Genomic DNA, 26,407 nt, shown 5'->3' on the forward strand with positions numbered 1-26,407 from the left:
AGGACACCACTACTTCCGTCCAATCCACACAAGGAATGGGGCACAGGATAGTTGGAGGGTTTGACTCCCGAGCAGCAATTTCCCTGTTCCTTCCCACGCTCCACTCCTCTTCCCAGGTCTAGGCGGGCCACATGGGCTCATGGCTTTGACACCTAGAACAACCTTCCCCCCCCACACTCTTTGGCTGGCTGGGAAGGCAGGGCTCTCAGACCTTGGGCATGACCCCTTCTTCCTTACTACACTGCTAGAACAGCCTAAAGGAACCTTCCAACTCCCACGCCAAGCAACTGAGATATTAGCAGCACCATAGGGAGCACAGGAGGGATGTACTGGCCTGCAACTAACCATAATCAGATTTTTTTTTTTTTTTAAAGGAATCCCTTCAACACCCCAAATTATCTTCCTTGATTGTATGGATGAGGCCAAGCTACTCAAGCAGAGCAACGTTACACCATCTGTTATGCAGAAAACTTCCTCTTCCACCCATGAAGTTGTTCTTAGCTTCCACGGCATTACTAGGGACGTCAGGAGATGCTGGTGGGGTGGATCAAGATGGCAGGAGAGAGTTCAGCTCTGTGTTGGTCATGGCTCCAACGATAGGTTACCTGCAACAGCCCTGCCGATGCTTGAGTAATGGGCCCGCTCTGCTTCTTAATCCGTCCCAGCAGGAAGGGAGGGCACTGGCTAGGAGGGATCGGAGATTGGCGTGAACTTGCTGGCCATTGATAAAAAGCCTGGCTTTGATTCAAGCGATGACGGCGGGGAGAAGACAAGGGGGGATGCACATGTGAAAAAGAACGGAGATGGTCAATGGTTGATTGAAGCCAGAGATTATGGAATATTAAGTTTCTGGGCAGCGGGGAACAAAGCGATACTCCTTATCTCCTCAGACCAAGCACACTGGTCAGATCATTTCTGAACATCTCCGGAACAGGGCACACCCCCAAGGTGCCCGATGAGATGTCTAGAAACATACTGAGACTGGCACACACAAAAGCAGCACTTATTGATATAGCCACAGTTGGGGGGGGGGGGGCCTATTCTGCTCCCCAAACCAGGACAGCAGACAGCTAGTCACCACTAGGATCTGGAGGGCTTTAATATATTGGGGAGTTGAATCTCCTGAGCAAGAACACAGCGATAGGGATTTAGGGTGAATTTTTCAAGAGCATCTGAATGACTTAGGAGCCTGAAGTCCCTTTTTTCTAAATTGACTTAGGCACTCAGGGGCCTAAGGCACTTTCCAAAAATTTTCCCTTCGGTCTCTCCAATGATTCCAACTTGGAGGAATCTGGCACCAACTCCCGTTCACTTTCAACAGGAGCTGGGCATGAAACGGCCCCATTTGAGCCTTTCAAAATCTCTGTTAGGCCATTTCAAGAGAAACATGCTACTAGTCGTGGGGGGAGATCTCCCGACACAGAGATAGGGAGCAGGATTGGGAAGGGAAAAAAAAAAAGAGTCAGGTTGGAGACTCGTCAGGGACTGCAGGGCAGGTTTAGACCCAGGGCCGTTAGCACACCCAATGGAGGCCCTGCAAGCCAAATGGGTTTAGTCAGGCCAGTGGAACACTTGTAAAAAGACACCCAGCAGAAAAGAGACAGACTGCACTTTTAAAAAGGAAAAAAATATCTTCTTGTAAAATCTGTGCTACATATAATTATTTGCAACCTCTGTCACAACACAAAGTCTTCAGTACAGAACATTTAAAAAAGAACAAACGTTTAGCATCTCCCGTCCCCCGCCCCTCCCCAACCAAACTGTACAATAAAATACTCACATTTAAAAATATTTGATTATCAAAAACATGACTCAAATGAAAGTCAACCTTTTTTCAGTTAGCTACCGGATTTTTTGTTTTAATAAGACATTGCGCCTCCTTTGCATCCAGAGCAGGGAAGGAAACGAACCGACGATAATTTCACGCAAGCCCTTTTCACCTGCATGGCAAAAACGGAGCTCTTTTTTGGTTTCTAAGCAGGGCTGCCAGGTGACACTTCAGTTAGGTCGCGGTGTAATCTGCGGGCACATGGGGTATACTACTTTGTAGGGTCTGGGTGTCATTCCACAGGAGGGGTAGCACAACCGGCCACTCCCATGGGATGTAAGATTTCACAGGACCAGGCTCTTAAAGCCCCATCCCTGCACTGATTTAATTCCAAGGAATGCAAGGTCAAACCCCAGGAAGTCTGAGCTCTAAGAGGAGAGGGGCTTCCCACCAGAGCTGCTGAATCCTCCCTACAGACTATAAAGTACTAATATGGACCCCAACACTGCCGTATTGGATCACCAAACTAAGCCCACCACCATCAGGGGTTCCCCAAGTGTGTTACACGTACCCCTGGAAGTACGCGAGACATCTCTGGGGGGTACGTGGGAGAAATTGTGGATTTTATTTATTGCATTTTCATACCAGGCGACTCAGATGAAGCTTTAAAACTCTGTGGGAATTTTTTATATAAAATACGGCAGTTAATTTAACTTCAAGCTGTACCAATGAGAACACAGAGATGCTGACGTACAGAGCCCTCACCTCCAATCACGATACAGTGCGGGTTCAGTTGCTTAGCAACTGTCCAATCTAACTGAGCTCGGAACTTAGGATGGTTTTTTTTCGGTTGTATGTGTCACACCATGACTATATCTGTAAGTAACAGTGAAATATGGACAGATGGCTCAAGACAGGTAGTGTTAAGAACAAAGTATCAGTGCCGAGAAGGGTAGGAGTTTACAGGCAGCTGGTAGATCTGAAGAGGGTAGGCAATAAGAAAAGTTTGGGAACCTCCAGTCTAGTGGATGGCGAGGGCACTGTGAATCCCACTGCATTAAGGTGCCGTGAGCTAGGAGGCCGGTGTAGGTTCTGGGACTCTCGTCCCACACAACAGCGCCGAGTCAGTGACGCGTGTCCTTTTGTCCCCTGCGGACAACACACAACGAAAGGGCCCATGACTGAGCAAAAAGAGTGGGGGCAACGCCACCTCCTGGGGAAAATGGTCCCCCCAGGTCAAGGCTGAGGAGGCTCAAGCCATCATGGTGGCAAGTTTCCCTTGACAAGGGCCATCATCTCTGCTTAAGAGCCAAGTTCTCCCCCTTGCCGGTAGCAGCCCAGCTAAGAAACAAACAAACCTGGTCACCCAGGAGTTATGAATGTGATGGTGGAGAAGGTCGTTACCCAGCTAGCAGGAGCTCATCTGGCCATGCATGTGCCCTGCTCTCTGCCAGAGAGATGGGAAATTCAGACCACCACTGGAGAGAACTGACTGCAGAAAACCATGCCAAGCAACTGACCTTATTAAGTGGTCTCCCACCCACCGCAAGCCCCAGGAAAGATTCTAGCGGTAGAATGAAAAAAGGTTGAGTTTCTCTTCAATATCGCGTTACAATAGTGTGCATACAGTACATGATTTCTGTAGAAACAGGTTTTTTCCTTATGGCCATATAGTTTCAGAGCATTTGTCAACAGGTTCATTCTGATTTTCAAGGCTAGAGCTGCCTTCACCTTTATGAGACTGGTAAAGTGACTACAGCTTTACCATTCGGGAGATGTCACAGACACAATTCTAGTCATTTTCACACGCATGCTTCTGCCATCCTGTTGATACAAGTTAACTCACAAGCCCTGCAAATTAACTCACAAGCAGACACTGCCATACTGAGTAGAAATACCTGGGAGAATTAACACATTACAACTTTACGAAACAGATTTGCTCTAAGCCTGAGAAAACCCCATGGCTCCACAGCCAAAGAGCTAGTGATAAAGTTATTTGGAACATGGTGAACTACCAGAGCTGAAGAGAAGAGCCGAATGCAGTTACTGCTGTTAGCTCAGCTCAACACCCTTATAATCCACCCAGCAGAGAGCAGATTAAGTATATGGGTAAAATTTTCAAAAGCTCATAAGTGATTTAGAAGCTTAAGTCCCATTTTTAAAAGCGATTGTTTGAATCACTTTTGAAACAGGACTTCAGATTTTTTGAAGATTTGACCAAGGTCACTAGTGTCTGAACACTGTTTTAACAATGAAAGCATGAGAATACAGTATAGGTTTGGTTCTTCTAATCCTAGTGTCAATATCATCTCTGGCAGGGTACAGAAAATATTGAAACGTCTCACCGCACTTTACAACAGTTATTCACACACATGTGTTTTGCTCCAATACTTCCACAGATAGAGGTTACCTGCCCTACAAGTCTAGGAAATCTGCTCTTTGGAGGGTATGTGTGAGCTGCCAAAGGTTTCCCCCTCAACACTGCTCCACCCTCACCTGCCCCAAGATCTACTAGTCCGACAAAGACCACACCCTTCCTTTTGACAATCTTGCCATTAGAGCTAGGCAAAATTATTTGCACAAACTATGAAAAATGCAGATTCTGCACCAATGAAACTTTGAATTTGCATTCAGTTCTCTGTTTTGTTTATAAAAAAATTCAATGTCTCATTTCATTTTATTTAAAAGGTTGAAATATTAGTTCGAAAGAACTTAGTTTCAAAATTTCCTTTTTTTGTTTTTAAATTCAGAAGCTTGAAAATGCTCACAAATCGAAATGAAATGGTAAATTTGACCCAGCCAAATTTCTTCTTTACTTTTGCAAAATTGCCAACCAGTGGAAATTCCATTATTTGTCTAGCTCTGACCTTACTGGCTGAAGGATGGTCACCCCAGGGCATTCCAGGAGGTCAGCATCCCTAATCTCACTTAACGTGGAGCAGTGTGCATGCTTTAAAGGAACAAGACCAACTTCCAACAGATTTAATCCTGAAGAAAAACAGATTTCCCTTTTCAGGAAAGATTCTGGTTTTTCCACCACAGCGTTGGAGAGTTAGTTTCCAAGTGTTGAACCCCACAGCAGACAGATCTACTTACTGAATGCAAGCAGCAAACTCTTGCCATGGGTACTGGTTTCACCATCGCTTTTTAAAAAACAGGGCCAGGAGGGAGCATGAAGTTTGCCACAAGTTTTTCCAGGGAAGGTGCCAGAAAATTTGAACACAAGGCTTGAATCTTGAAGTTAAATACCTGTCTCGCTCTCCTCCATTTTGTATTTTGGCAATAGATCAGCACCTGGCAGTAAGAAGTTCTTTAAGGGATCAGTGAACGTCAGACTGGAGATTGCCACTCTGACAGCTGAGTGAAGAGCACAACTCTTGGAAAACCCAGATCCCTTAACCAGAAGCGAGAGAGGCAGAAGAGTGTTTCCAACAGGAGCTGGGCCTACAACTCAGAAATGGAGATGGTGGGAAAGGAGATAAAAATGGTAAAGTTGCACTAAAAGTGCCATGTTAGTCTCAATAGATACACTCACTGAAAACCCGTTTAACACTGGTTTATGGCAGCACTGAAGCCATCAGTTGTGGACTGGTGCATCTAGAAAGCAAAGCTACATATGATTATTTAACACTTTATGGCTCATTATTTTCCCATCTTTAAGTGAATGAAAAATCCCCAAGTTTATAGGTCATGCTAACTAAAATACCCATATTAATTGCACTGTTTATGGAAGAGAGATGGGATTTCAAACAAACACGTTCTTCCAAAGCTAAGCTCCCGTGAACATGGAAGCTTCTCAAACACACCCCGATCACAAGCCGGGGAGCCCGTAATAACTCTACTCTTTCCTCTCCAGAGAGATGACACAAAAGCTTCCTTGCTGAGGTGATCTGCAGTCCCAATGAACAGCTGGGTAAGCCAAGAAGGATTTGTAATCCCCAGCGTGTGTTAACCCTTTATACCTCGATCCTAGGGTAACATTTGGGAAAAGGTTCCAACATTTAAGCCGTTACAATAAGTCTTTAAAAAGTCACGGTACAGAAGACTGACATTTTTAAAAAGCACCTCATGAACTTTGGGAGATGCTTGCTGAAGGATCCAGGAATCTCTCCTCCCAACCCAGTGCACAGAGTAAGCCTCTTGTGTGCATCCCGCAGTCTGTGGGAGTTTCCCTCCTGCACTCTCCAATGCTTCATGAGTCCTGACGCTGCCCGATGAACAATCCCACGCATCGTGCATGCAGGGCTGGCAGCATCGCAGAGACCTCGCCTCCTCCTTCGGGACAAGCTGTCCATTCTGGATTCTTGGTTGGAAGTTTCCACCTCCAGGAAGTAGGAAGTGTTTAGAAAGTTCAGGGGGTCTGAGAAAAAAGACTTAGGTGCTTTTTCCTTTACACATAGATATTTATATAAAATTCGTGAGGAGGGTTTCGTTTTTTTTATTTTATTCTGAAAAGGCAGGGAACATATTCAAGTCTGGGAATTCTTCATTGCTATAGTTGGTTCCCTGGTCTCCCAGCATTGACAGCATGTCCTGGAAGAACAAAATAAGTTTTGTAACTGTCCTGTAGTCGCATGTAGGAGCTGGAACCCCCGTCATGGACTAAGGCCCCATTGTGCTAGGCGTTGTACAAAAACAGAACAGATACTCCCTTCCCCAAAGAGCTTACAGTCTAAAGAGTCCTGCAAACACATTCCAACTGCCTTTCATAGTCTAGATACAAGCTATATTTCTCATACGATCAGTGACTAACTGTAGCTACACGCCCCTGGGTGAACAGGGGGGCTGAAACTAACAACCGGACCCTGTGGAGTGCACGATGCAGTCATTATGGGGCTGTCCTTAGTTTTGAAAACCCAACTGTTCCCTCTCTCCACAGAACAGGCCCAGCTCAGGCAGCAACACGAGCTCTGCACAGAGCCCCGCCAGGAGGCCTTAGCCCAGTTATGGACAAAACGCCTCAGAGGGGAGGTCAGTCTGCGGCCACTTTTGTACCTCCGAGACTGATGAGTGATGATTCAAGCCGATTCCGGTGGTGCTGGGTGAAGTGGACTCCTGTCCACTGGAACAAGTCAGGCCCCGCTGGGCTCCCAAACTCAGCCAGTTTCAAACCAGCTACCTAATAGAAGTGAACAGCTCCAGATCCCTTGACCAGTTCCTCCCCAGTGATCCAGCCCCACTTGGGATTATTACAGCTTTCACATCACGCTGGCCAAGGAGCTTGCACTCTAGCCAACTTCCTGCGCTTTTGTAAACCAAGCCCATACGTTCCCCCAGGATTTACAGCCCTCCCTCAACAGGTTACGAAAACGTCATCTTACTGGGAAGACCTCAGGCTGGCTTGGCTGCTGCTGGACGTGCTGCTCCCCAGAGCTCCGCCCGTGGTGCTGTCCTGGCCACTGAGGCCACATGCCAACTCCTTCCGCTGTCCGTGTCTGGAACTGGGCTGGGGTCTGCCCGGTTTCACTGGCTGTTCAACAGAGTAACAAGGTCAGCGAGTTGTGTCCACAGAAGAGTCTCTACCCAAGAGCCTTTAAGGGTCAGTAAACACAAGCACTGGCTGGTCAATGGTATTGCATCAGGCGGACAACTTAGTACGGTAATAACGCGGAAGGGGCTTCCAGGGCCCAGCCACTTAACAGCAAAGGAAATCTGATCTTGCAATATGAAGGATCCATCCCTGATATTGTCCAACCAGCTCTGGACTGAATTTCTGGCAAGGTCAGGACAATGGGATTCGAGTGGCTCCTTCCAACTCTAACCAACCTGTGAATTTTTAGGAGTCACTTCTCCCTCCCCCCTCCCCCCCACCCATGCTGCAGCGGTTTGGAGTCTCTTCGGTTTGCATCACCCCTTGCTCAACAAGGACAGCTGGGGGAGAGGAGAGGCAGGAATTCAGGTTTAGAACTGACACTAGTAGAGCATCCATGACATTTTTACAAAAAAACAGACAAAGGACGTGGGGTGATGCATCTGCCCCAAATTTAGCCCTAACCCTATCTTGAAGCACAAATCCAAACAAGCCTCTTTTTAAAGGAGATTTTTATCCTGGCCCCACCCCCACAGCAAGATCCTACGTATATTCCTTGTGCGACATGAATGACACTTACCAAAGCCTGTGCCGCGGCTGGCGAGGGCTGGATAAGCAGCCCTGCCCGGGGAGGCTGTGGAACCAGGTGTTGACATGGGGCTGAAGGAGGAAGGGGTGCCTTGGAAACTCCCCATTCCAAATGAAGGGGACCGAGTCTTTGCGGTCTGGGAAGGCACTTGCTAGAACGGCAACGAGAGAGAAGTAAACGCTGTATTTATTCTGCTCTAAATCTGAAAACGGCGCAGAGTGCTGGACTGACCCAGCTCCGGTGAGTGACGTTCCCTAGCTACAAAGAAGGTACAGCAGGTGCATTGCAAGCTTCTCCCTGCCAATCTGCCCCACCCCAGCATCTGGAGGAACTCTCTCTATACCTGAGCGCCTTCCAGTCATGCATTAAGCAACACATCTGTTCTCTCCCCAGACGGAGAAGGATGTACAGTGAAGTGCCTTGGTTTAGTGGGGGATTTCTTTTGGCTTTTAGAAATATACCTGTTGCTATGCATTTATCTAACAGGAAAGGCCAGGTCAGAGAAATGCACCTTGCCCTTGGTGTGGAAGGAGGGGAGCTTTAGGATGGGCCTTTGTTCCTGGGGGAGTTCATTCTCGTCTGGGACCGGCCCCTGCGGACGTTCTGTCTCCTGCCCAGATGAGCTCTACTCTTATTGCTGATTGTGCCAGAGGGGCCCCGGTTCGGCACAATGATCAAGCAATTGTTTTCAGGGTGGAGGTGGAGAAACGATCTGGACCAATTCACCCAAAAGCAGCTGCTGGGATTTCAGCTATTAAGGGATGGCGATCGCTGTCAAACTGGAGTTGCTGAATGCATCCAACACCACCTACTCCATGTGCCAGGGAAATTTCTCCCCTTTGTTATTCAGAAGTCAACCCCGTCAGAGCACTTTAATATTACATGCTGCTAACGAAAGAGCAATTCTCATGACGGCAAGGTGTGTGTTTGTTTGCAAACCTGTATCCCTTGGGAAAAGGCTCCCTGGGCATTCTGAGAAATGTTACCTGTGCCGTGAACGACGGTCGCGTCGCTGACACCCAGTTGGTTGCAGTGACTGGCGTGGTATTGGAGTGGCGAGAAATCTGTGCTAAAATCTGGCCTGCTGAAGCAGGCTGCTGCTGGATGATGTTGACAGGGGGTGCCATGCTACTGCTCCTAGAATAGAAGAGAACAGGCTATAAAGAGTTAGCCCAGATCTAACAATTGCCACTAGATGTGCCTTAGGAGGCATTACCAGCATAGGCAGACAGGTACGATGCAGCTGGAGGTAATCTACAATGCCCACACAACTTCTATACCTCAATTACAAAACAAGAGCGCGTGCTGGGCTGGGACGCTAGCCCAGCTTGGAGATGATGTTGACGGAGCATGCACGTCTGCCGATGCGGTCTGTCCATTTGCAGTAATATTCCCACCAGCGTCTAGCTACTGTCTGGCAGGCAATTAATATAAGCAAACATGCAAAACCAAATGGCTTCAATGAACGAAAAGACAATGGCGTCTGAGTACTAGGAACACCCTAGCACATGTTTCTTAGGGGTTTGGTTTAAACTTGCATTTTAAGAACTGCAGGCATATTCCATTGTGATTTGATCCAGCACTTGCAACAAACAGTCAATTCTGGTGCATTGGGAGTCCCCTTTAGCGCAACAGTCTGTTCATTCTGGATGGTTATTACAGTCCAATTATCTTTCAGCAGCAGCCAGACACCACAAAGCACTGTCACCCTTCGTTTCTTCTGTTGCCCCTCCAGAAAACTAAGCCTGGACAGACAGAGCAGAAAGAGAAAGATACAATTCACAGCAACCCGACCCCAGTCCAGCGCACCAGCTTCACCTGAAACTTTCGGTGGGCCGCGCAGGAGTGAAAGTGTTTCCCTGGGGGAAGAGCGGCTGATTGGCCGGTACTGTGCTGGCAGGAATGGCTTTGCTCGGATCTGTGAAAGGAAGGCAAACAGGTTAGAGCCCATGACAAGGCAATGCTGATGGAGGGAGGCCAAGACAAAGGCTGTTAGCAAGGGAGCTAAACGCCTGAGCTCTCCATGTCAAGTTTGATTCTTTGGCTTAAACGGCTTGGCTAGATAAGGGACAGTCTTGTTACAGACATTACCCAGACTCAGCCCACAGATGGTTCCTTAACAGCTTATTAATTTGATTTCCTCTCAATTTTCTAATAAGCTTTGCCTTAAGATCTTTTCGGGGCTTAGGACATTCACTGTTGTCTGTTCTGAGTCACGGAAAACAAATCTGCTCTCTGGGGATAGGCAGAAGGGGTTGTGAGGAGATCCCAGACCTGGGACACTTGGCCCAAGGCATAGGGCAAAAAGACTGCCCCTGCCCTCCCGAAGCGTTGCCAAGATGCTGACTGCAGTGAGGAAGGCACTGCTGGGAAGGCAGCAACCGGGGGAAAGGTTAGAGGCAGACTGGTGGGTGAGTGGGATGCCAGACACATTCCTGTTCTGCAAAAGAAGGGACTGCTCTCTCCACTGCCACTTCAGCCCCTGTCCCTAGCACTAGGTCCATTTAAACAGAACAAGTGAGGATACCAAGCCAGGACTAAGATCGAGGAACAGAGTCAACTGAACCTCTAGGCTAACTCAGCAATCTCTGCACACCATGATCCCTACCTGTATTGATACCGGAGTAGATTTCACTGAACCGCGGGTCCCTCTCCTGACTAAACAGAGCCTCCGTTTTTTCCAGTGGCTTGCTGCGTTCTGGGCCAGCAGCCGTCACAGGCTGGACAGCAACCTGGATCACAGGAGGGAGATATAAGCACAAGCAACCAGCAGGCAAAACAGAGGGCAAAGGCAGGTTGCCTATGAGATTACAGAGGAAGCCACTTAGGAACCTACTGCGTATGATAAAGAGCAGAGGGCATTTGTTGCCTGGCTTTTTACATACACCTTGGTCTGCAAGGTGCTTTAGCGCAGACTCAATGTCCACTTGGATTGGTCCAGACTGATGGTGCTGAGCGTACTGACGGCTCAAAAATAGGGGGTGCACAGAGGCGGTTCTCGGGGGGATATGGGCACCCCAAGCACAGGGACTGAGCACCAGTGCACTCAGAATTCTGGAGGCAGCTTTGCCCTGCCCTGCAGGAGAGACTGTGCCAGCACACCTGATGGAGAAATGAGGGCATCACTCATGCAGGGCAAGTGGCAGGCCCAACTCTGTCCTCTCAGAAAGTCACAACATGGGCTCTAGTGAAACCCAGCAACTCAGACTCCCAAGCGGTGGCCTCAAGTGACTGCTCTATGGGCCAGTTTTCATCAACAGTCAGGAACGGATCACAACACACAGACCAAAGACTATCAAGATCCCTGCTGATTTACCTGCGAGTGGTCATAACCAGACAGACTCTCTCTTCCTGGGACCACTTCCAGCGCAGTCTGTTGGGGCTGCTGCTGCCTAAAATAGACCGTGAATGTAATAAGAACTGGGTCTTGCTAAAAACAACCGAGCCCTGACCCGCCGGCAGCCAGGAATTTGAGTGTCTCTACAAAAGCAAGCAGGACTGCTACAGTACAACTGGAGATTCTGCCTCTGCTCAAGCCCCATCAAAAAACCCCAATATTTTCCAGCACGACCAGATTAAGACTCCACCCTGCAAAAGGAAGTTTCTGCGACAGAGGCTCACAAGCATCAACCATTCAACTCTCTTGTAAGCAATCAATCTCCTGCATGGCCCACTGGACTCCAGCAGATCAGCTATTCTGCTTTTCCGCTCATTTAAAAATTAATTACCAGTTCAGCATTAGCCCTGCTACTTAACTAGGTGGGCTGATTGCTGTAATAAATATTTTGGAGCTCTTGACTCAGACCTTTAACCCTAGAGTGTCTGTTCCTTTGGCAAAGAGCAAAGTAGGGGTGAGATGAGAGAACTGACAGGTCTATAAAAACAAGGTGGCCAGGTAGGGGAAGAGAGAGGAGATGACCAAAGTTAAAGGCACGGTAGAATCCTCTCACCTTGACGCCAGCTGAGCTGTGCCCATGTCCAGGGGGAGGCTGACATTCTGTCCTTGCTGTGGCCGCTGCATCGAGTTAGACACAGCAGGCCGAGACTCCTGGCTTGAGTTCCTTAATGTTGTTTAAAAAAAAGGGAGAGAGAAAAGGAAGGGTGCAAATGTCAGTTACTGTCCTTTAAAATTTGCCTTTTTTGGTTCAGTCGTGGGTCCGAGAGCCTCATCTTTGCAAAAGCCCGATGAAGTCAATGGACCGATCCGCAAACTTCAACGGCCTTTGAATCAGACATCTAACGGGATACACAGCTGGGATCCAAAGGGCACTAGCCCCCCCTCTCCCCAACACACGCAACAGGAAGAAGAGCGGCTATTAAAATTTATATATGCTGGAAGCCTCAGCAGTTAGATACAGCTCAAATAATCAGCACTCCCAAGGTTACCAAGCCTAAAACATACATGACTTACCATTTGAGATAGTAAATAAATCATGGATCGAGCAGGATGCCCTCAGTAAGGGGCAACTGTTAAGCCTAATATAAACGCTGAAAGTATCCTCTGGGCTCTGTTTCGGTCTAGTCGTGAAGCCTGTATAGCGGAATGCAACTCAACTTTAACAAGCTTTCCCGTAAGGTAGAAAAATCTGATACATCTCAACATGTGTTTTAAAAGCTGTTGCTTCTGCCCAGCAGAGGGTACTTGGGTCTGTGAAAAATAAAGCGAAGCACAGTGCACATAGCGAAGAGCCTGGCGGCTGGAGTGCACCACATGCTGTCCGCTGCACAGCTGTGCTTTTCTGGTCTGAACTTGAGTGGTATAGTTGGAAGCTGGCGTATGGAAATGGGAATGGATTTATGTGGACCGAATAAGAGGAGGAGAGAATACGATCAAAGAGATGCCTCTAATGCCAGGAAAAGCTAAGTGCACATCAGAAGCGTGATTAGAATACAGATTCTTGGATCCTTACCCCATGCTCACATCATGGTGGTCTAGAACCAAAGGGAAGCCCCTCGAGGGACCGAATTAATATTGCTCTGAATCTTTTTAAGGGAGTCTGATTAGAATGGGTTTCTCCTACTGGTGGGTGGATAAGGTGCACTGCTGACTGTACAGGGTGATTGAGAAAGGTCCAGAAGGGACCCTGAACATCCAACTCAACCGCTGCACTCTTTGTCCACGAGCACAGATGGCCTGGCTTGCCTCTTGTCCAGCTGGGCAGATGTCCTGTAAGGCCAATATTAGCTCTGCAATTACAAGATACGTGCCTGCCAGACTCGAGCGTTCCCTCTCAGGATCTCAAGTGCTAGGCCTGCACAAAGAGCCTTGTGCTCCCCCTAGGAAGAGGCAGCATCCTTCGACTACCCACGATGGAGAGCCAACTATGGCACAGTATTGCCACGCCACCACGATGGCCAAGAAGGGAACGGGTGGTGGGTCGTGAAGATAGTAACAGAGAGCATAATTTTTACTGCAGTGTCACAATTAGGGGAGATTCTTTCCTGACTCTAGGATGAGCAACTGAAGCAAGCAGACAACGCCAAAGTCAATATTTACTTTCTGGTGTCAGCTGAGGATTTTCCAGCTCACATTCAAACGGTGGCTTTTAAAATCCAGTCCCCAACCTACGCACGCCTCATCCTGCTGCCATGGAAGCCAAGTGCTACATTAAAATACATTCTCCTAGTATTAACACTCCAAATGCAGATATACAGCCTGAAGAGTCAAATGCACCACCAGCAAGTTCAGGAGTTAACTGAATTTTGACAGCTCCCTAAACGCCCAAGTGAGCATCGAATAGAATTCCATTTTATGCATATTAAAAGCATTTCGTAGCAGGCGCTGCACCACTGTCAGGATACTGCCCAGTGTAGGGAGTGACTTTTCAGGAAAGCACAGAAGTTTGGGGTGGGGAGGGAGAAAGAGGGGGTGATGGTGGGAGAACCCGAGCTCATAAAGCATCTGGTCTGTGTAGCTGGTCATACGGGGAGGCACTAGGTCAGGCAAAGTGCACATGCTATCGCTGAAAGTGCTCATGGGTTGAAAGCCATTGCCATGTACATACTTAACGTTGGTGTTGGTACAGATGATGTACTCAATCTCATCTGAGTAGGGGTTCTGGAAGGTAAAGGAGCTGGTTCTCATCCAGAGCCATTCACGGTTTTTGGACCGGAATCGGAACATGACTGACAGAACCTGGCCTTTTAACTTCACCACCTAGAAAAATTTAACGCCATCAGTAATACCTGATAAAAAGAAGACGTTTGAGAACAGTGTTGTTTATAAGCAAACACCCACCCTGCTAGCAGCTGACTATGGCATTCTTTGTCGTAAGGCTACAATATTGTACCTTGCCTCCCAGCCACAATACAACTACTCTGTTCTTTTAAACTCTTTTTATATTCCTCCAATGGTCTGACTTCCCAGGATGATGATATGGGAGTGGAATGTAGCATTTTCTTATGCCTTCAATTAATGCTCTTTGCAGCAATGGAATATACGAAAATAAGAACAAAAAAGTTAATTTCTCCAGCAACCAAAGATTGTCTGCTGTTTATGATTCTTACTATTGGGTCAAACGAATGAGGAGCTGCTTTTCAGAATCATCAGTAGTGGAGTCTTTCCTGCCCTGTCAAGTCAAGTGCCCTCAGAGGAGAGAGTAATAACAGCAAGAGGGCCAGCAAGCCACATCCATTTAAAGTTCAGACACCAGTTCATCTGCCTTGCCATGCGTAAGGTGTCCGAACACAGCCACTGAAGCATGGCCTTGATGTCAAGACTTTGTACTCACATCTCAGGTCTCAGACAACTAGCAGCAAAAGGAGGAATTCAAAAATAAATTAGACACGCAAACCCACCCAGTTTAATTTTGCATGTTAGTAAGCTCTCTTGTGTTTAAAAATCTATTCAAATGTATGCTACTCAGTAACTGAGAAATTTAAGGCCAGTGAGGTGTGATTCCTGCCTTGATAAAAATCTAAACCAGTTTAGTTCCACTGCACAGCAAACGGCCAATAGGAATATTGGTTTACGAGCGGTGATGCAGATCATCTTGTAAGCAGCCAAGGTGGCTAAATATATTACCTGCTGAAAGCTGTCTCGCAAAAGCTGCTGGTCTTCTGGGTGGCAGAAATCCACAACATCTTTCCCCAAGAGTTCCTAATTTTGAAGAGGAAAAGAAAAAAAAAGTCTCCATTTAATAAGCAGACTCCCTGCTTTCGGCCTGCTCGAATAGCTCCACTTTGGACTAATGCTTACAACTCCCACATACAACTCTCCGGGACAAAAGCATCAGGCCATCCACCTATTTTAGGAATTGATGGACTTTTACAAAACACAGCACCACAGCAGCTGACCCTGATGATTAATCTGTAACTCAGAAGTGGAGTCGAAGATCTTGCTTCAATCAAATTTGCTCTAAACATATGCCAGATTCACCTCCCTCCACTGATCTGTGTTACACAAGAATGGCCACACTGGGTCAGACCAATGTTCCATCTAGCCCAGGGTCCTGTCTTCTGACCATGGCCAATGCCAAATGTTTCCAAGGGAATGAACAGAACAGAATAATTATTGAGGGATCCCATCCCCTGGCAGTCTCAGACTCTGGCAGTCAGAGGCTTGGGGACACCCAGAGCATGGGATTGCATCCTTGACATCTTGACTAATAACCATTGATGGACCTATCCTCCTAATTTTTTTTTAATTCAGTTATAGTTTTGGCCTTCACAACATCCCCTGGCAAGGAGTTCCACAGATTGACTGTGCTTTGTGTGAAGTAGTACTTCCTTTGTTTTAAACCTGCTGCCTATTAATTTCATCGTGTGACCTCAGTTCTTGTGTTTCATGAAGAGGCCAATAACACTTTCTTATTCACTTTCTCCACACCAGTCATGATTTTACAGACCTCGGTCCTATCCCGCTTTAGTTGCCTCTTTTCCAAGATGAATAGTCCCAGTCTTTTTAATCTTTCCTCATATGGAAGCTGTTCCACACCCTGGCATCATTTTTGTTGCCCTTCTCTGTAGCTTTTCTGTTTCTAATATATATTTTTGAGATGGGGTGACCAGAACTGCACCCAGCATCAAGGTGTGGGCATACCATGGATTCATATAGTGGCATTATGATATTTACTGTCTTATTATCGATCCCTTTCCTAATGGTTCCTAACATTGTTAGCTTTTTTGACTGCCGCTGCACACAGAGCGGTTGTTTTCAGAGAACTATCCACAATGACTCCAAGATCTCGAGTGGTAACAGCTTATTTAGATTCCATTTTGTATGTACATTTGGGATTATGTTTTCCAATATGCATTATTTTGCATTTATCAACATTGAATTTCATCTACCATTTTATTGCCCCGTCACCCAGTTTTGTGAAATCCTTTGTAACTCTTCGCAGTCTGCTCTGGACTGAACTATCTTGAGTAAATTTGTATCATCTGCAAACGTTGCCACCTCACTGTTTACCCCCTTTTCCAGGTCATTTATGAACATGTTGAACAGCACTGGTCGCAGTACAGATTCCTGGGGAACACCGCTATTTACCTCTCTCCATTCTGAAAACTGACCATTTATTCCTCCTAACCATTGTCTCCTGTCTTTTAACCAGTTACTAATCCATGAGAGCACCTTCCCTCTTATCCCATGACTGCTTACTTTGCTTAAGAGCCTTTGGTAAGGGACCCTGTCAAAGACTTTCAGAAAGTCCAAGTACATTATACCCACTGGATCACCCTTGTCCAGGTCTTTGTTGACACCCTCAAAGAATTCCAGTAGATTGGTGAGGCACGATTTCCCTTTACAAGAGCTGTGTTGACTCTCCCCAACAAATTGTGTTTATGTAGGTGTCTGATAATTCTGTTCTTTACTATAGTTTCAACCAATTTGCCTGGTATTGAAATTAGTCTTACCGGCCGGTAATTGGCAGGATCACCCCTGGAGCCTTTTTTAGAAAATTGGTGTCACATTAGTTATCCTCCAGTCATTTGGTAATTAAATTGATTTAAGTGATAAGTGACATACCACAGTCAGTAGTTCTGCAATTTCATACGTGAGCTCCTTCAGAACTCTTGGGTGAATACCACCTGGTCCTGGTGACTTGTTACTGTTTAATGTATCGATTTGTTCCAAAACTTACTCTATTGACACCTCAATCTGGGACAGTTCCTCAGATTTGTCACCTTTCATCTGTTTTCTAAGCAACTAGTGGAGCTGAAATTGATGGCTGGTTCAATACCTAACCACTAATTTGTTTTAGCTCAGTTCTATCAGACAACTGCAGCCATGACATGTGGAGCAAGGAGGAGGAGAAGCCGGTTTGAATTGCAGCAATCTACACTGGGAAGCTTCTACTGTTTCTCACCTGTGGTTGGTAGCCAACTGTAGCCACGCAGCGGTGATCTACGAAGGTGAAAAGGCCTTCGGTGTTGTGTCGGGAGATGAACTCAGTTGGCTGACAAACGTTGTTCAGGTCTGTGCAGTTGGGTGAGCTAGTGACCTGAAAAGCAAGACAGATTTGGATTCAGGTTTAAAGAAAGCCACTCAGAAGTGCAAGTATGCCCTCCCAGCCCACATATACAATAGGTGCTTGTCCTGGTTGAACAGAATTTTCTCCCACTGAACCATGAAGCAGGCATCACTGCTTGGAAAGGAACAGGTGGCAGATATTAAATAGGAATGTCTCTAAGGTATGTCAGAAAGGTGGAACAAAGCTGCATCTGAACCCAGGTAAATCCATATCCAATTCAAAGACTAATTAAATATTTACCAACATTTATACAGCCCTTTGCACATTTCCAAAGGGCAGTGATGCTCACAACACCCCCATGAGTTGAGATGCCAGCACGAGATAGAGAGCAGGAATTGTGAAGCCAGATGGGGCATTCAGTGCACTTGCTGGCATGGCAGTCCCCAGAATGCACCTGGCAGGTTTCAGAGTGCTGGGCTGGGCTTGTGGGAAATCCACCCTTAAGTTTTATTCTCCAGAGATTTATTGTGTTTGCTTTATCTAGACCTACAAATGACATGGCTGGGAGGAAAGGAACATAGACAGGCTGCATGGAGAGAATATACTGCTCAAGACCCTTGGAGAGAAAGGAGGAAGGTGGTTTAATTCTCATCATCACCACATTCCCACTGAATGACAAAGTTTTACTCACCTGTAGTCTGCCAATGGCCACAAGGCAAAATTTGCTTCCCTGGCCAGCATCCGGGTCATCGTCTGGCAATGAGACACCTGAGACAAAAGACAAGAGAACGTTTAAGGAATTACAGCATGACAAGCATACCAGAAGCCCCTAATCCCACACAGGAAGCAGCAAGAGAAGCTGCGATTTCAATATTTCACACCTAACTGTCATTTTGTTGCCAGTCACTTTCTCCTAGTCAAAAGGGTTTAACAGGCTAAAAACATTCAAGTTCAACACCTGTGCAGTTTTCAACTTACTCAAACTGTTATATGAAAGTCAAAGGAAAGGATAATGTGAGTCTTGTTTCAGCCCCAGGTTCTCTAGACTCTCTCTGGACTGTGTTCTGAAAGCGAGACCCACTCTCCTGACCACCAGGAACATCCCATCCTTCTATAAACCCTCAGACCTATAGGAACTGATTCAGCAGAGTTCGGTACCCTTTTTAGTTCTCTCTGAATTTTGAAATGTGTCTCCAAACATCCCTGCTTAGCAACATGGGCAGTCTGAAAGCAAGAACAAGAACATGCGAACACCACAGACTAGCTTAAGAGCAGACTTGGTAACTCGAATATTTCAAGGAGCTGGCGTGATTCCTTACCTGCTGGGGGCCAGGCTTTTATATACCCGGTGCAGTGCACCACCACGTAATGGGGCTCCCCGTCTTTCACTGCACCCAAGCCGCTCCTAGAGAAGACAAAACAATTAAGATTATTCTCTTTATGTTTAAGAGGCTCCGCGTATTTTGGATTCTTTAAATAACTGAAATGAAGGGTCTTCAGGGAGGGAGTGTAGTCCCTGAGCCTGCACGCCCAATGACACCTAATTTAGATCCATCGATGGCTGTTAGCCGAGATGGTCAGGCTGTCACCCCATGCTCTGGGTGTCCCAAACAGCTCAGTGTCAGACCCGGGGCGTGGAGGGAGGGGTTTTCCCAGCTGTAAGCCACACCTGGGGCTGACTGCCAATAGGTGATGTACATAATGTCCTAACTACCTCGCCCTAAGCGCTGCGCCTCTTGCGGAGGTGGAGGTATTACACTGGCGTAGTGGGTGACTTGCATCGTCGGGAGTGACGTCGTAGTATAGACACAGAGTTAGGACGACCTAAGCTGCCTTATATTGACCTAACTCTGTAGTGCAGACCAAGCCTAAGACTCCGACTGCCAGAAACTGGGACTGGATGCCAGGGGATAGGTCACTGAAGATCTGCCGTCCTATTTATGCTCTCTGGAGCATCTGACTCCAGCCACTGTCAGAAGACAGGACTCTGGACTAGACAGTCTGACCCAGTATGGTCGGTCTTATGTTCTTAAGGTCAGATGCGTGCACAATGGAGTTATTACATGTGCTGTGATTTCCAGGCACTGAAGACATCTGAGCCTGCCTTAATGTCCTTCAAAAGTAACACTGCTTGTTTTCAAAAATCTATTAAAGCCTAAGGGAACAGAATCTCAACCTGTGCGCTGCTGCTGGAACTTTAATCTATACACTGCATAGAATAATGGTCTGAAGTTTTAATCTGCACATTAACAGCGTCTTGTGGAAAGCGGCATTGCTAAGGTCTCTCTCCATCGACCGCGTACATATTTAAGCACTCAAAGAGGCTGTGCTATACCATCTCATATACGCTTTACGTACCACGCATCCCACGCCACTCTCAGGTCTTTTCTTACTGTGTTACTCAATGTGGTGCGAGACTCATACGCATCGTCTTTAAACGCGATCGCTGCCGTTTACCTGCATCGGCTCCTCATGAAGCTGAGTCTATTCATGGAGGCTGGATCCACTGAGCTGTTGCCACACCTGGACCAGTCAAGAGGGGAAAAAAAGCGTAAAGCCCAATGGTAAAAAGACTGCAAATAAGATACTTTGCCCTTTTATTCAAGATTCCACAATGCTTCATAAACATGAATTGAGCCCTGGTCTACACTACAAACTTACGTCAGTATAATGAGGTCACTCAGGAGTGTGGCAAATCCACACTCCTGAGCAATACCATTACACCGCCTCAATGTTCAGTGTAGACAGTGCTATGTTGATGGGAGAAGCGGACATCGCTACCGCCTCTTGGGGGTAACTAGCCCTACTTTACTGAAGCAGCGGGCTAGGTGACCTGCCCAAGGTCAGAGCAAGTCAAAGGCAGAGCGGGAACAGACCCGGAGTTCTCGAGCTGCCTGTGGTTACATCTCAGAGCTGTACAATCCCCTTAACACAGGGTGGGAAAAGTAAGTCTGTTTTAGAGCTGAACCCCATTAGGAAAACAGGTTTTACAGAGCCACCTTCCACCTCATCGAACCTGAGAAGGCTGAAAGAGACTGAGAAAAGCTTAACTGCTCAAATATTTGTTAAGCAACCAGATTGCCTATCGGATTCCCCGTATTACCTCATTCGACAGATGAAGGATCTCCTTGAGCCCATGCACATTCTCATGGATTGTTGGCCTTCCTTCTTGACTGTCCCACTCTTTAGATCAAGGATTCGACCTGAGGGCGGGGGGGAAAAGACAAGCCAAGTGATGCTGTTCAACAGGGAAACTTCTGGGATCGTCACTCGGTATCACCAGGATACACCAGATAGCATACTGGGCATCACTTAATTTTCTACATAACCAGCTTTAAAACAGGACACAGCCGCGCATAAATCCTACGTGACACTGAAACTAAAGACAGGCTCTTGGTCTGCGTCTTCCCACAGAAGCTGGTCCCCTGCTCCAGAGGCTGACAGCATTATGGTCAGCCCTGATGCTACAGGGGTAAAAGGAAAGGCCTCAACGCTCTAACGGCTCGAGCGGATCCAGGCACATTGTTTAAGGGTTCCTTGGCAGCCCATCCACTTGTCAGATAGAAAGGTAGTGTCTGTCACATGCCCATGCATATTTGAGGATGGAGTGAGAGACTCCACGCTTTAACAGGGGTGTAGTAGCGTGCCCCTCCCAGTAACAGATTTAGGTCTGTTCCTCTTATTGCGAATGCTAACGATCAAGTTCTAGCCTACTAGGATCATCCACACGCCAGGCCAATGGGGGCACTACAAATTCTGGGGATCATCGGCCTGGCCCAGTTTCCACAGCAGGCTGCTTTACCTGTCAGAGCGTTCTCCGAGGTGGAGAGCTGCTCCCTCAGTTTGTCCACGTCGTCAGGATGCACCTGGTCGTACAGGGTGCTGCTGAACCATTCGGACTGCGGCTGGTTTAGGACGGGAGTCACCGAGTCCGAGACGTACACCACCCTGCCGGTCTCACAAGACACTATGAACAGAAAGCCATCGGCTGCTTCCAGAATCAAGTGTTTGAGTTCCTGCATACAGAACAGACACGTTCTTAACCCAGTGGCGAGACAGTCATCACCCACCAGCTGCCTTTAAGCTCTTAGGTCTCCCCCACATTAATCGCCCTCTGGCTGAGGTACCCATTGAGGTCTTTCAGTCTTTCCTTAGAAGCAAAATCAGCAGAGACCTGATCAGTGAGAAAGGAGGGTTTGTAGGTGCCATCAGTGGAGGTGTTGCCAGTGCCCCGCAAGGACTTCATGTGCGACACAGCCATACGCAAGATAGTCAGTTTGTCAGGCTTGCGAGCCAGGGCGCTGCAGGTGGGCACCATGTCTGACAGCTCCGTGATGTAGGCGGTCATCTTGTTCCTACGCCTGCGCTCGATCTCGCTATGATTCTCCCTGGGAAAGCAGATGGGGAGAGGTCACCAGAGCCAAACGGCTCAGCTCTTTTGCCTAGTCAACCCTTCCTGGGTTCCCGCCAGGCCGGAGCGCAAAAGAAAAAGATGGGCCAGGGTCGTCAGAAGGGCTGCAAAAGCCTCCCATGCTGGGCATGCATGAAAGAACACGGGAAAAACAAGTGCAAGGGAGAGAAGCTAGAGCCAGGACATCTTTGCCAAACACAAGAGCATCTTGCTCTAATTTATATTTATTCAAGAAGTCTCGCAAAGGACACTAAGTTAGGGCTAAACTACTTCAACACGGGAAGCTCTCTCCAGCTGATCGAGAGCATCGTTCTGCAGAAAGTCACTAACCTACAACAGTAATATAGGTTTCCTCACCGTTACTGTGGTGATGCTTCTTTGAAATAAGTAAACGCTACAGGCCTGATTCTGTTACACTAAGGCACCTTACACACCATGCTGGACGCACAAAAAGGCTGTAGAGTGGTTGTAAATGTAATTTCTGTCCATTGCTGGAGTTTCACATATATGACCATTAGGCACTATGGCTTGCTAATTTCTTCGGGAGGCAACTTCCTCTCTAGTATAAAACAAAGTGAACTCTACAAGCGGCCCAACGTCCTTACCTGCGAGACACATACCTGTACCCCGTGTCCCACCACATTACCGCCGGTGCGGAGGTACAGATTCCTAGAGATGCATTAGAACTAACGTTTCTTGATTTGATCCCACTAGTAGGTTTAACATGCCTCTCTCAGGAATCCATCTGCTTCTGAGGGGACAGTCCCTATTGGCACCCCCAGGATAGAGGCTAGCATGTGTTCACATGTTTGCATTTATGGACCAAGTGTAATTTAGTGGGGTTATGAACGTGGATTTTTCAAAACAGAACATAATGCCAGGTTTCCTATAGGAAAGATTGATTAGGAGGTGCAAACAGAGTGGATCAGTGCAAGGAATCACACGATGGGAGATGAAACTGGATGGATGACAGCAGGTGGAAGAAACAGTAAAAAAAATGAACTAAATACGATAGACGAAAAAGGGAAAATTTAAAAAAAAGAGTCACCGATTAGGCTTATGCAGTTGTTTAATAGGGACTTGCCTTTTGCTGAAGGGGGAATAGCATTCGGCACAGTGCTTTGAATATCCCATTCATCTTTAATTTAGCTTTCCATCATTGCAATGAAAATTTACCTGCCCAGACATGTATTACTCACCTACACTTTCTGTCAGGATAGTGGGGAAATCAATGATATTTTACTTGCCCCATTGCAAAATCCTCTTCCCAACAAGAAGGATTTTGCAAGACAGCCGTAACGAGAGATTGTGGGGTCACTGCTTAATTGAAGAAGAACGAGGACTCCTGGAAGTACTGCATTCTACTGTCTACACAAGCAGCTAAAAAGTCCCTCGTTCGCCAGAGGCACACTTAGGGGTTCTCCTTTAAGCCACTGACCATCTTTTTCTTATCTGGTCAGAAATATTTCAACTATGAAACGCTGCACTTCCAGGTGGTGTCTCTGCTTCTGAGACAGCATGTAATAAGCCAACCAGAACCTTGACAGATTCTAAACACGCAAACCCATGTAATGATTCCATGTATTACTTAAGAGGAGTGACTTTTCAATAACAGATTAAAAAATAAACCAAAAAACCTCACTTTTTTACAGCACACTGCCCATTCTGTTTTGCCATACGCCAAACCAGTATTTGGCGTTTAGAAGAAGTCTGGCCAATACAATTATGATATCTATTTATACAGTGGTAAAAGGCACCATCACAACGTGGCAGGAGCTTACAAACTGGGTATTCCTGCACCTAGCCTCTCTCAGTCCAGCAGAAGAGAGGTTTTACTTGCCAAGGCTGAAGTTAGCAGGGCTACAGTAATCTGTGAAAGCACTGGCCCAGCCACACTCTGCCCTGCAGTCTTCCTGCTGTCTGGATTTGGATGCAAACCAATTCTTTTGAGGGTATTCCCGCAAGATGTTCTACAAGGAGAATACAGCTTGAAGTTTTACTATCACACAGATTTCCAGAAGTCTGTCCAGTTTCAAGTCCTTTATTGCAGCAGATAAGGAAAAAAAAAGTGGGGATGCCTGCAGAAACATCAAGGAGAGGAAGTACTCTGTTTTGCCATGCTTGAAATCTCCATTCTCTTACCTACCTGGCAAGTCTTTCCTTATCCGCTGAACTCTGCTCATCATCAGACCTAAAAATAAAATTAGTGAACTAAGCTAAAATGGAAAAAAGTTTAAAGAAAAGAAAAAATGGGAAGATGTATTAGGAAACCCAACCTATAGATACATCTGTTCTGTAATAAAACAGATCACAAAACAAGGAGGTCATTAAATGTATTGTATTATACACTTATCTAGCATCTTCTATCAAAGTGTCTCAAAGCACTCTGAAAACATCAAGCAAACCTATAAGGTAGACAAGTGTTAGATTCATTTTTACAGACAGGTAAACTGAGGCACACCGAAATAATTTTGTAGGTCAGCAGCAGAGCTGGGAAAAGCCCCCAGAAGTCCTGACTCTCAGTCACACTTACCTCCCTAAGTAATGAGAAAGAAGGTATTTTTAATCAATACACACAGCCTATTGATTTGTAGTGTTAACATACTCAGACTTTTCATACAACGACACCCACAAATGCCAAGAGTCAGAGACCAAGACACAAGTGCCCTTTATAACATTGTTAAATACACAGACACCACGTGATGAGACGGAGTTGGCACACATTTGGGACGACCACATTATGCATGAGCGGTGAAACCACAAGGTACTGTGCAAGTCATCTAAACAAGGGGCCTATGGAAACCTTATAATCACAACAACATGTATGCTCGTATAGCATTGTTACAGAAAAGTATGGGGGGGAGGAGGGGGACACTTTCAAAAGTTTGCTGGTATTTTTTCCAAACCTCTCTGTCCTTCACACCAGGTTGCCTTAGGTACCACATAATGACTCAAAAGCTACATTTGTAAGTTTTCAGATATCAAATGTTCTTTATAAGTCAGGGAGCTACAATTTTATGTTTAATCTCCCACTGCTTGCCAGGCATAAAAAAAAAAGCATATTCTTCAAAATATAGCTAGGATTCATGGAGTGGAGCATAAGTTTCTAGCACTGGCCAACTGTGATATACTGGGGCTTAAAACTGTTAGTCCTGTACTGAATAGCTGATGTTTGACTTTCGAGCCCTGGTTTACTCAATACATATTTTGAGGAAGAAGGGGGGTGGGGGGAGAGAGACTCTCAGCTGGTAAATGGTGGCCATATGAAAGCTGCTCAGAGGCCCCAGTAGAGGTGGATTAATGGACAAAATAGGTGCAGTTTAATTCCGTGGATACAAAGGACTTTAGTCCCTGGGTATCACGATCAAATGCGTTGTATAAATATATATTTTATCCAACCCCAATCTTTACTGCATTCTTCATTCCACCAGTAGTGAAAGAGTTTCCAATTCTACACAGATTGATAAAGAGTAATCATACAGCAGCAATGTATGGAGGTTTTTAAGGTCAGGCTTGACAAAGCCCTGGCTGGGATGATTTAGTTGGGGATTGGTCCTGCTTTGAGCAGGCGGTTGGACTAGATGACCTCCTGAAGTCCCTTCCAACCCTGATCTTCTATGATTCTATGAATGTAACATCCAGGTATTTGCAGTACTCCTATTCTACACTTGAAGTAACTTGCTATCTTGCTGGCTGCCTTACAGTCAACATGTATAGGAGAGAATGTATCGATTTACACATCATTAAAGAACAGACTAAGTGCTGAAGATATGCAGAATGATGTTGGACACAGTGGTCCTGCACATTAGCAGCTCAATGCCTCCACTGTTTCATGTTTTTTTTTTTTTTTTAAACCGCAAGAGTGGAGGTTAAAGATGGTAGCAGTTTGTTTTAACCTGGGTAAGTATAAGGTCCATCGTTGCTAACATTTGTAGCTATGTATGCCAAGATAAGGAGAACCTGATCTCATACTTCAGGGCGTAAGTTGATCACAAGCAGAGGGTCAAGATGAATTTCCACACAACCTCACGTGCAACACTGCACCACAGGCTTGGAGTTTTATAGAGTTAACAACTCCTGGGAAGGGTCAGGGACTGAAACAGTATATCCAACTCGAGAGCTAACGCTCTAACCCTGTCAAGCAGTCCTAGGGTATCACAACATATGATACCAAGAGAACCTGTGCTACATTATGCATTGATAATGCTTAAAGAATCTGCCGTTTTTTATTATATTAAGTTTCTTCAAAAGCCACCAAGGCCATGCTTACACTACGGAAAGAAGTCCTTTTAACACAGGTTAGCCAGTGCAGGTTGGTTAACGTGAACGGAAGTGAACTGGCAATTAACTCAAAGTACAAAAGCCTAGTGAAGTTGAGCCCATAGCGTTATCTTGTAGATGCATGTACTGCCCATCACAGACCTGAAGAGGCTGGTTTTGAGAGTTCGCTCTCTGTGCTGAGACGTTTGTTGTTAAGAAGGTTACAGCTCTAGTGTAAACGCACAGAAACAAGGAGTTAGGAAAGAAACCTGGAAATGCAGAGCTGCTGTAACAGTAGAACTCCAGTGCAGGAACACTATAGCTTACCCAAGGAGTTCTGCCAAAGTCCCACCCCCCACACACCATTTTTAATCTTTTTCCCTTTCAGAGGCCCAACATTAGCACACACACTGTCCTTCTGCCTGAGAAGGGCTCCCTA

The 26,407-nt window shown here is 46.4% G+C and overlaps 1 protein-coding gene across 3 annotated transcripts in view; it reads right to left on the reverse strand.

Annotated features, from left to right (window-relative positions):
* Window positions 1-1,611: 1,611 nt before the first annotated feature.
* ARNT (aryl hydrocarbon receptor nuclear translocator) overlaps window positions 1,612-26,407 on the reverse strand; it is a 41,941-nt gene continuing 17,145 nt past the window's right edge. For 2 of the 3 annotated variants that reach the window (XM_054010391.1, XM_054010392.1), the window contains exons 5-22: window positions 23,855-23,899; window positions 21,472-21,685; window positions 21,100-21,313; window positions 20,401-20,500; window positions 19,755-19,820; window positions 18,617-18,702; window positions 17,989-18,065; window positions 17,193-17,327; window positions 14,912-14,986; window positions 13,893-14,044; window positions 11,838-11,948; window positions 11,204-11,279; window positions 10,496-10,619; window positions 9,706-9,805; window positions 8,874-9,024; window positions 7,879-8,038; window positions 7,090-7,238; window positions 1,612-6,301 (exon numbers count right to left, since the gene is read on the reverse strand). In XM_054010391.1, coding sequence (XP_053866366.1) covers window positions 6,212-6,301; window positions 7,090-7,238; window positions 7,879-8,038; window positions 8,874-9,024; window positions 9,706-9,805; window positions 10,496-10,619; window positions 11,204-11,279; window positions 11,838-11,948; window positions 13,893-14,044; window positions 14,912-14,986; window positions 17,193-17,327; window positions 17,989-18,065; window positions 18,617-18,702; window positions 19,755-19,820; window positions 20,401-20,500; window positions 21,100-21,313; window positions 21,472-21,685; window positions 23,855-23,899 — 2,125 coding nt within the window. In that variant the 3' untranslated portion in view covers window positions 1,612-6,211. The remainder of the gene's footprint in view (window positions 6,302-7,089; window positions 7,239-7,878; window positions 8,039-8,873; window positions 9,025-9,705; window positions 9,806-10,495; window positions 10,620-11,203; window positions 11,280-11,837; window positions 11,949-13,892; window positions 14,045-14,911; window positions 14,987-17,192; window positions 17,328-17,988; window positions 18,066-18,616; window positions 18,703-19,754; window positions 19,821-20,400; window positions 20,501-21,099; window positions 21,314-21,471; window positions 21,686-23,854; window positions 23,900-26,407) is intronic. The other variant, XM_054010393.1, reaches the window with a different exon arrangement.

Source organism: Malaclemys terrapin, chromosome 21 (genome assembly GCF_027887155.1).
Source record: "Malaclemys terrapin pileata isolate rMalTer1 chromosome 21, rMalTer1.hap1, whole genome shotgun sequence".
Classification (NCBI taxonomy): Eukaryota; Metazoa; Chordata; order Testudines; family Emydidae; genus Malaclemys; species Malaclemys terrapin.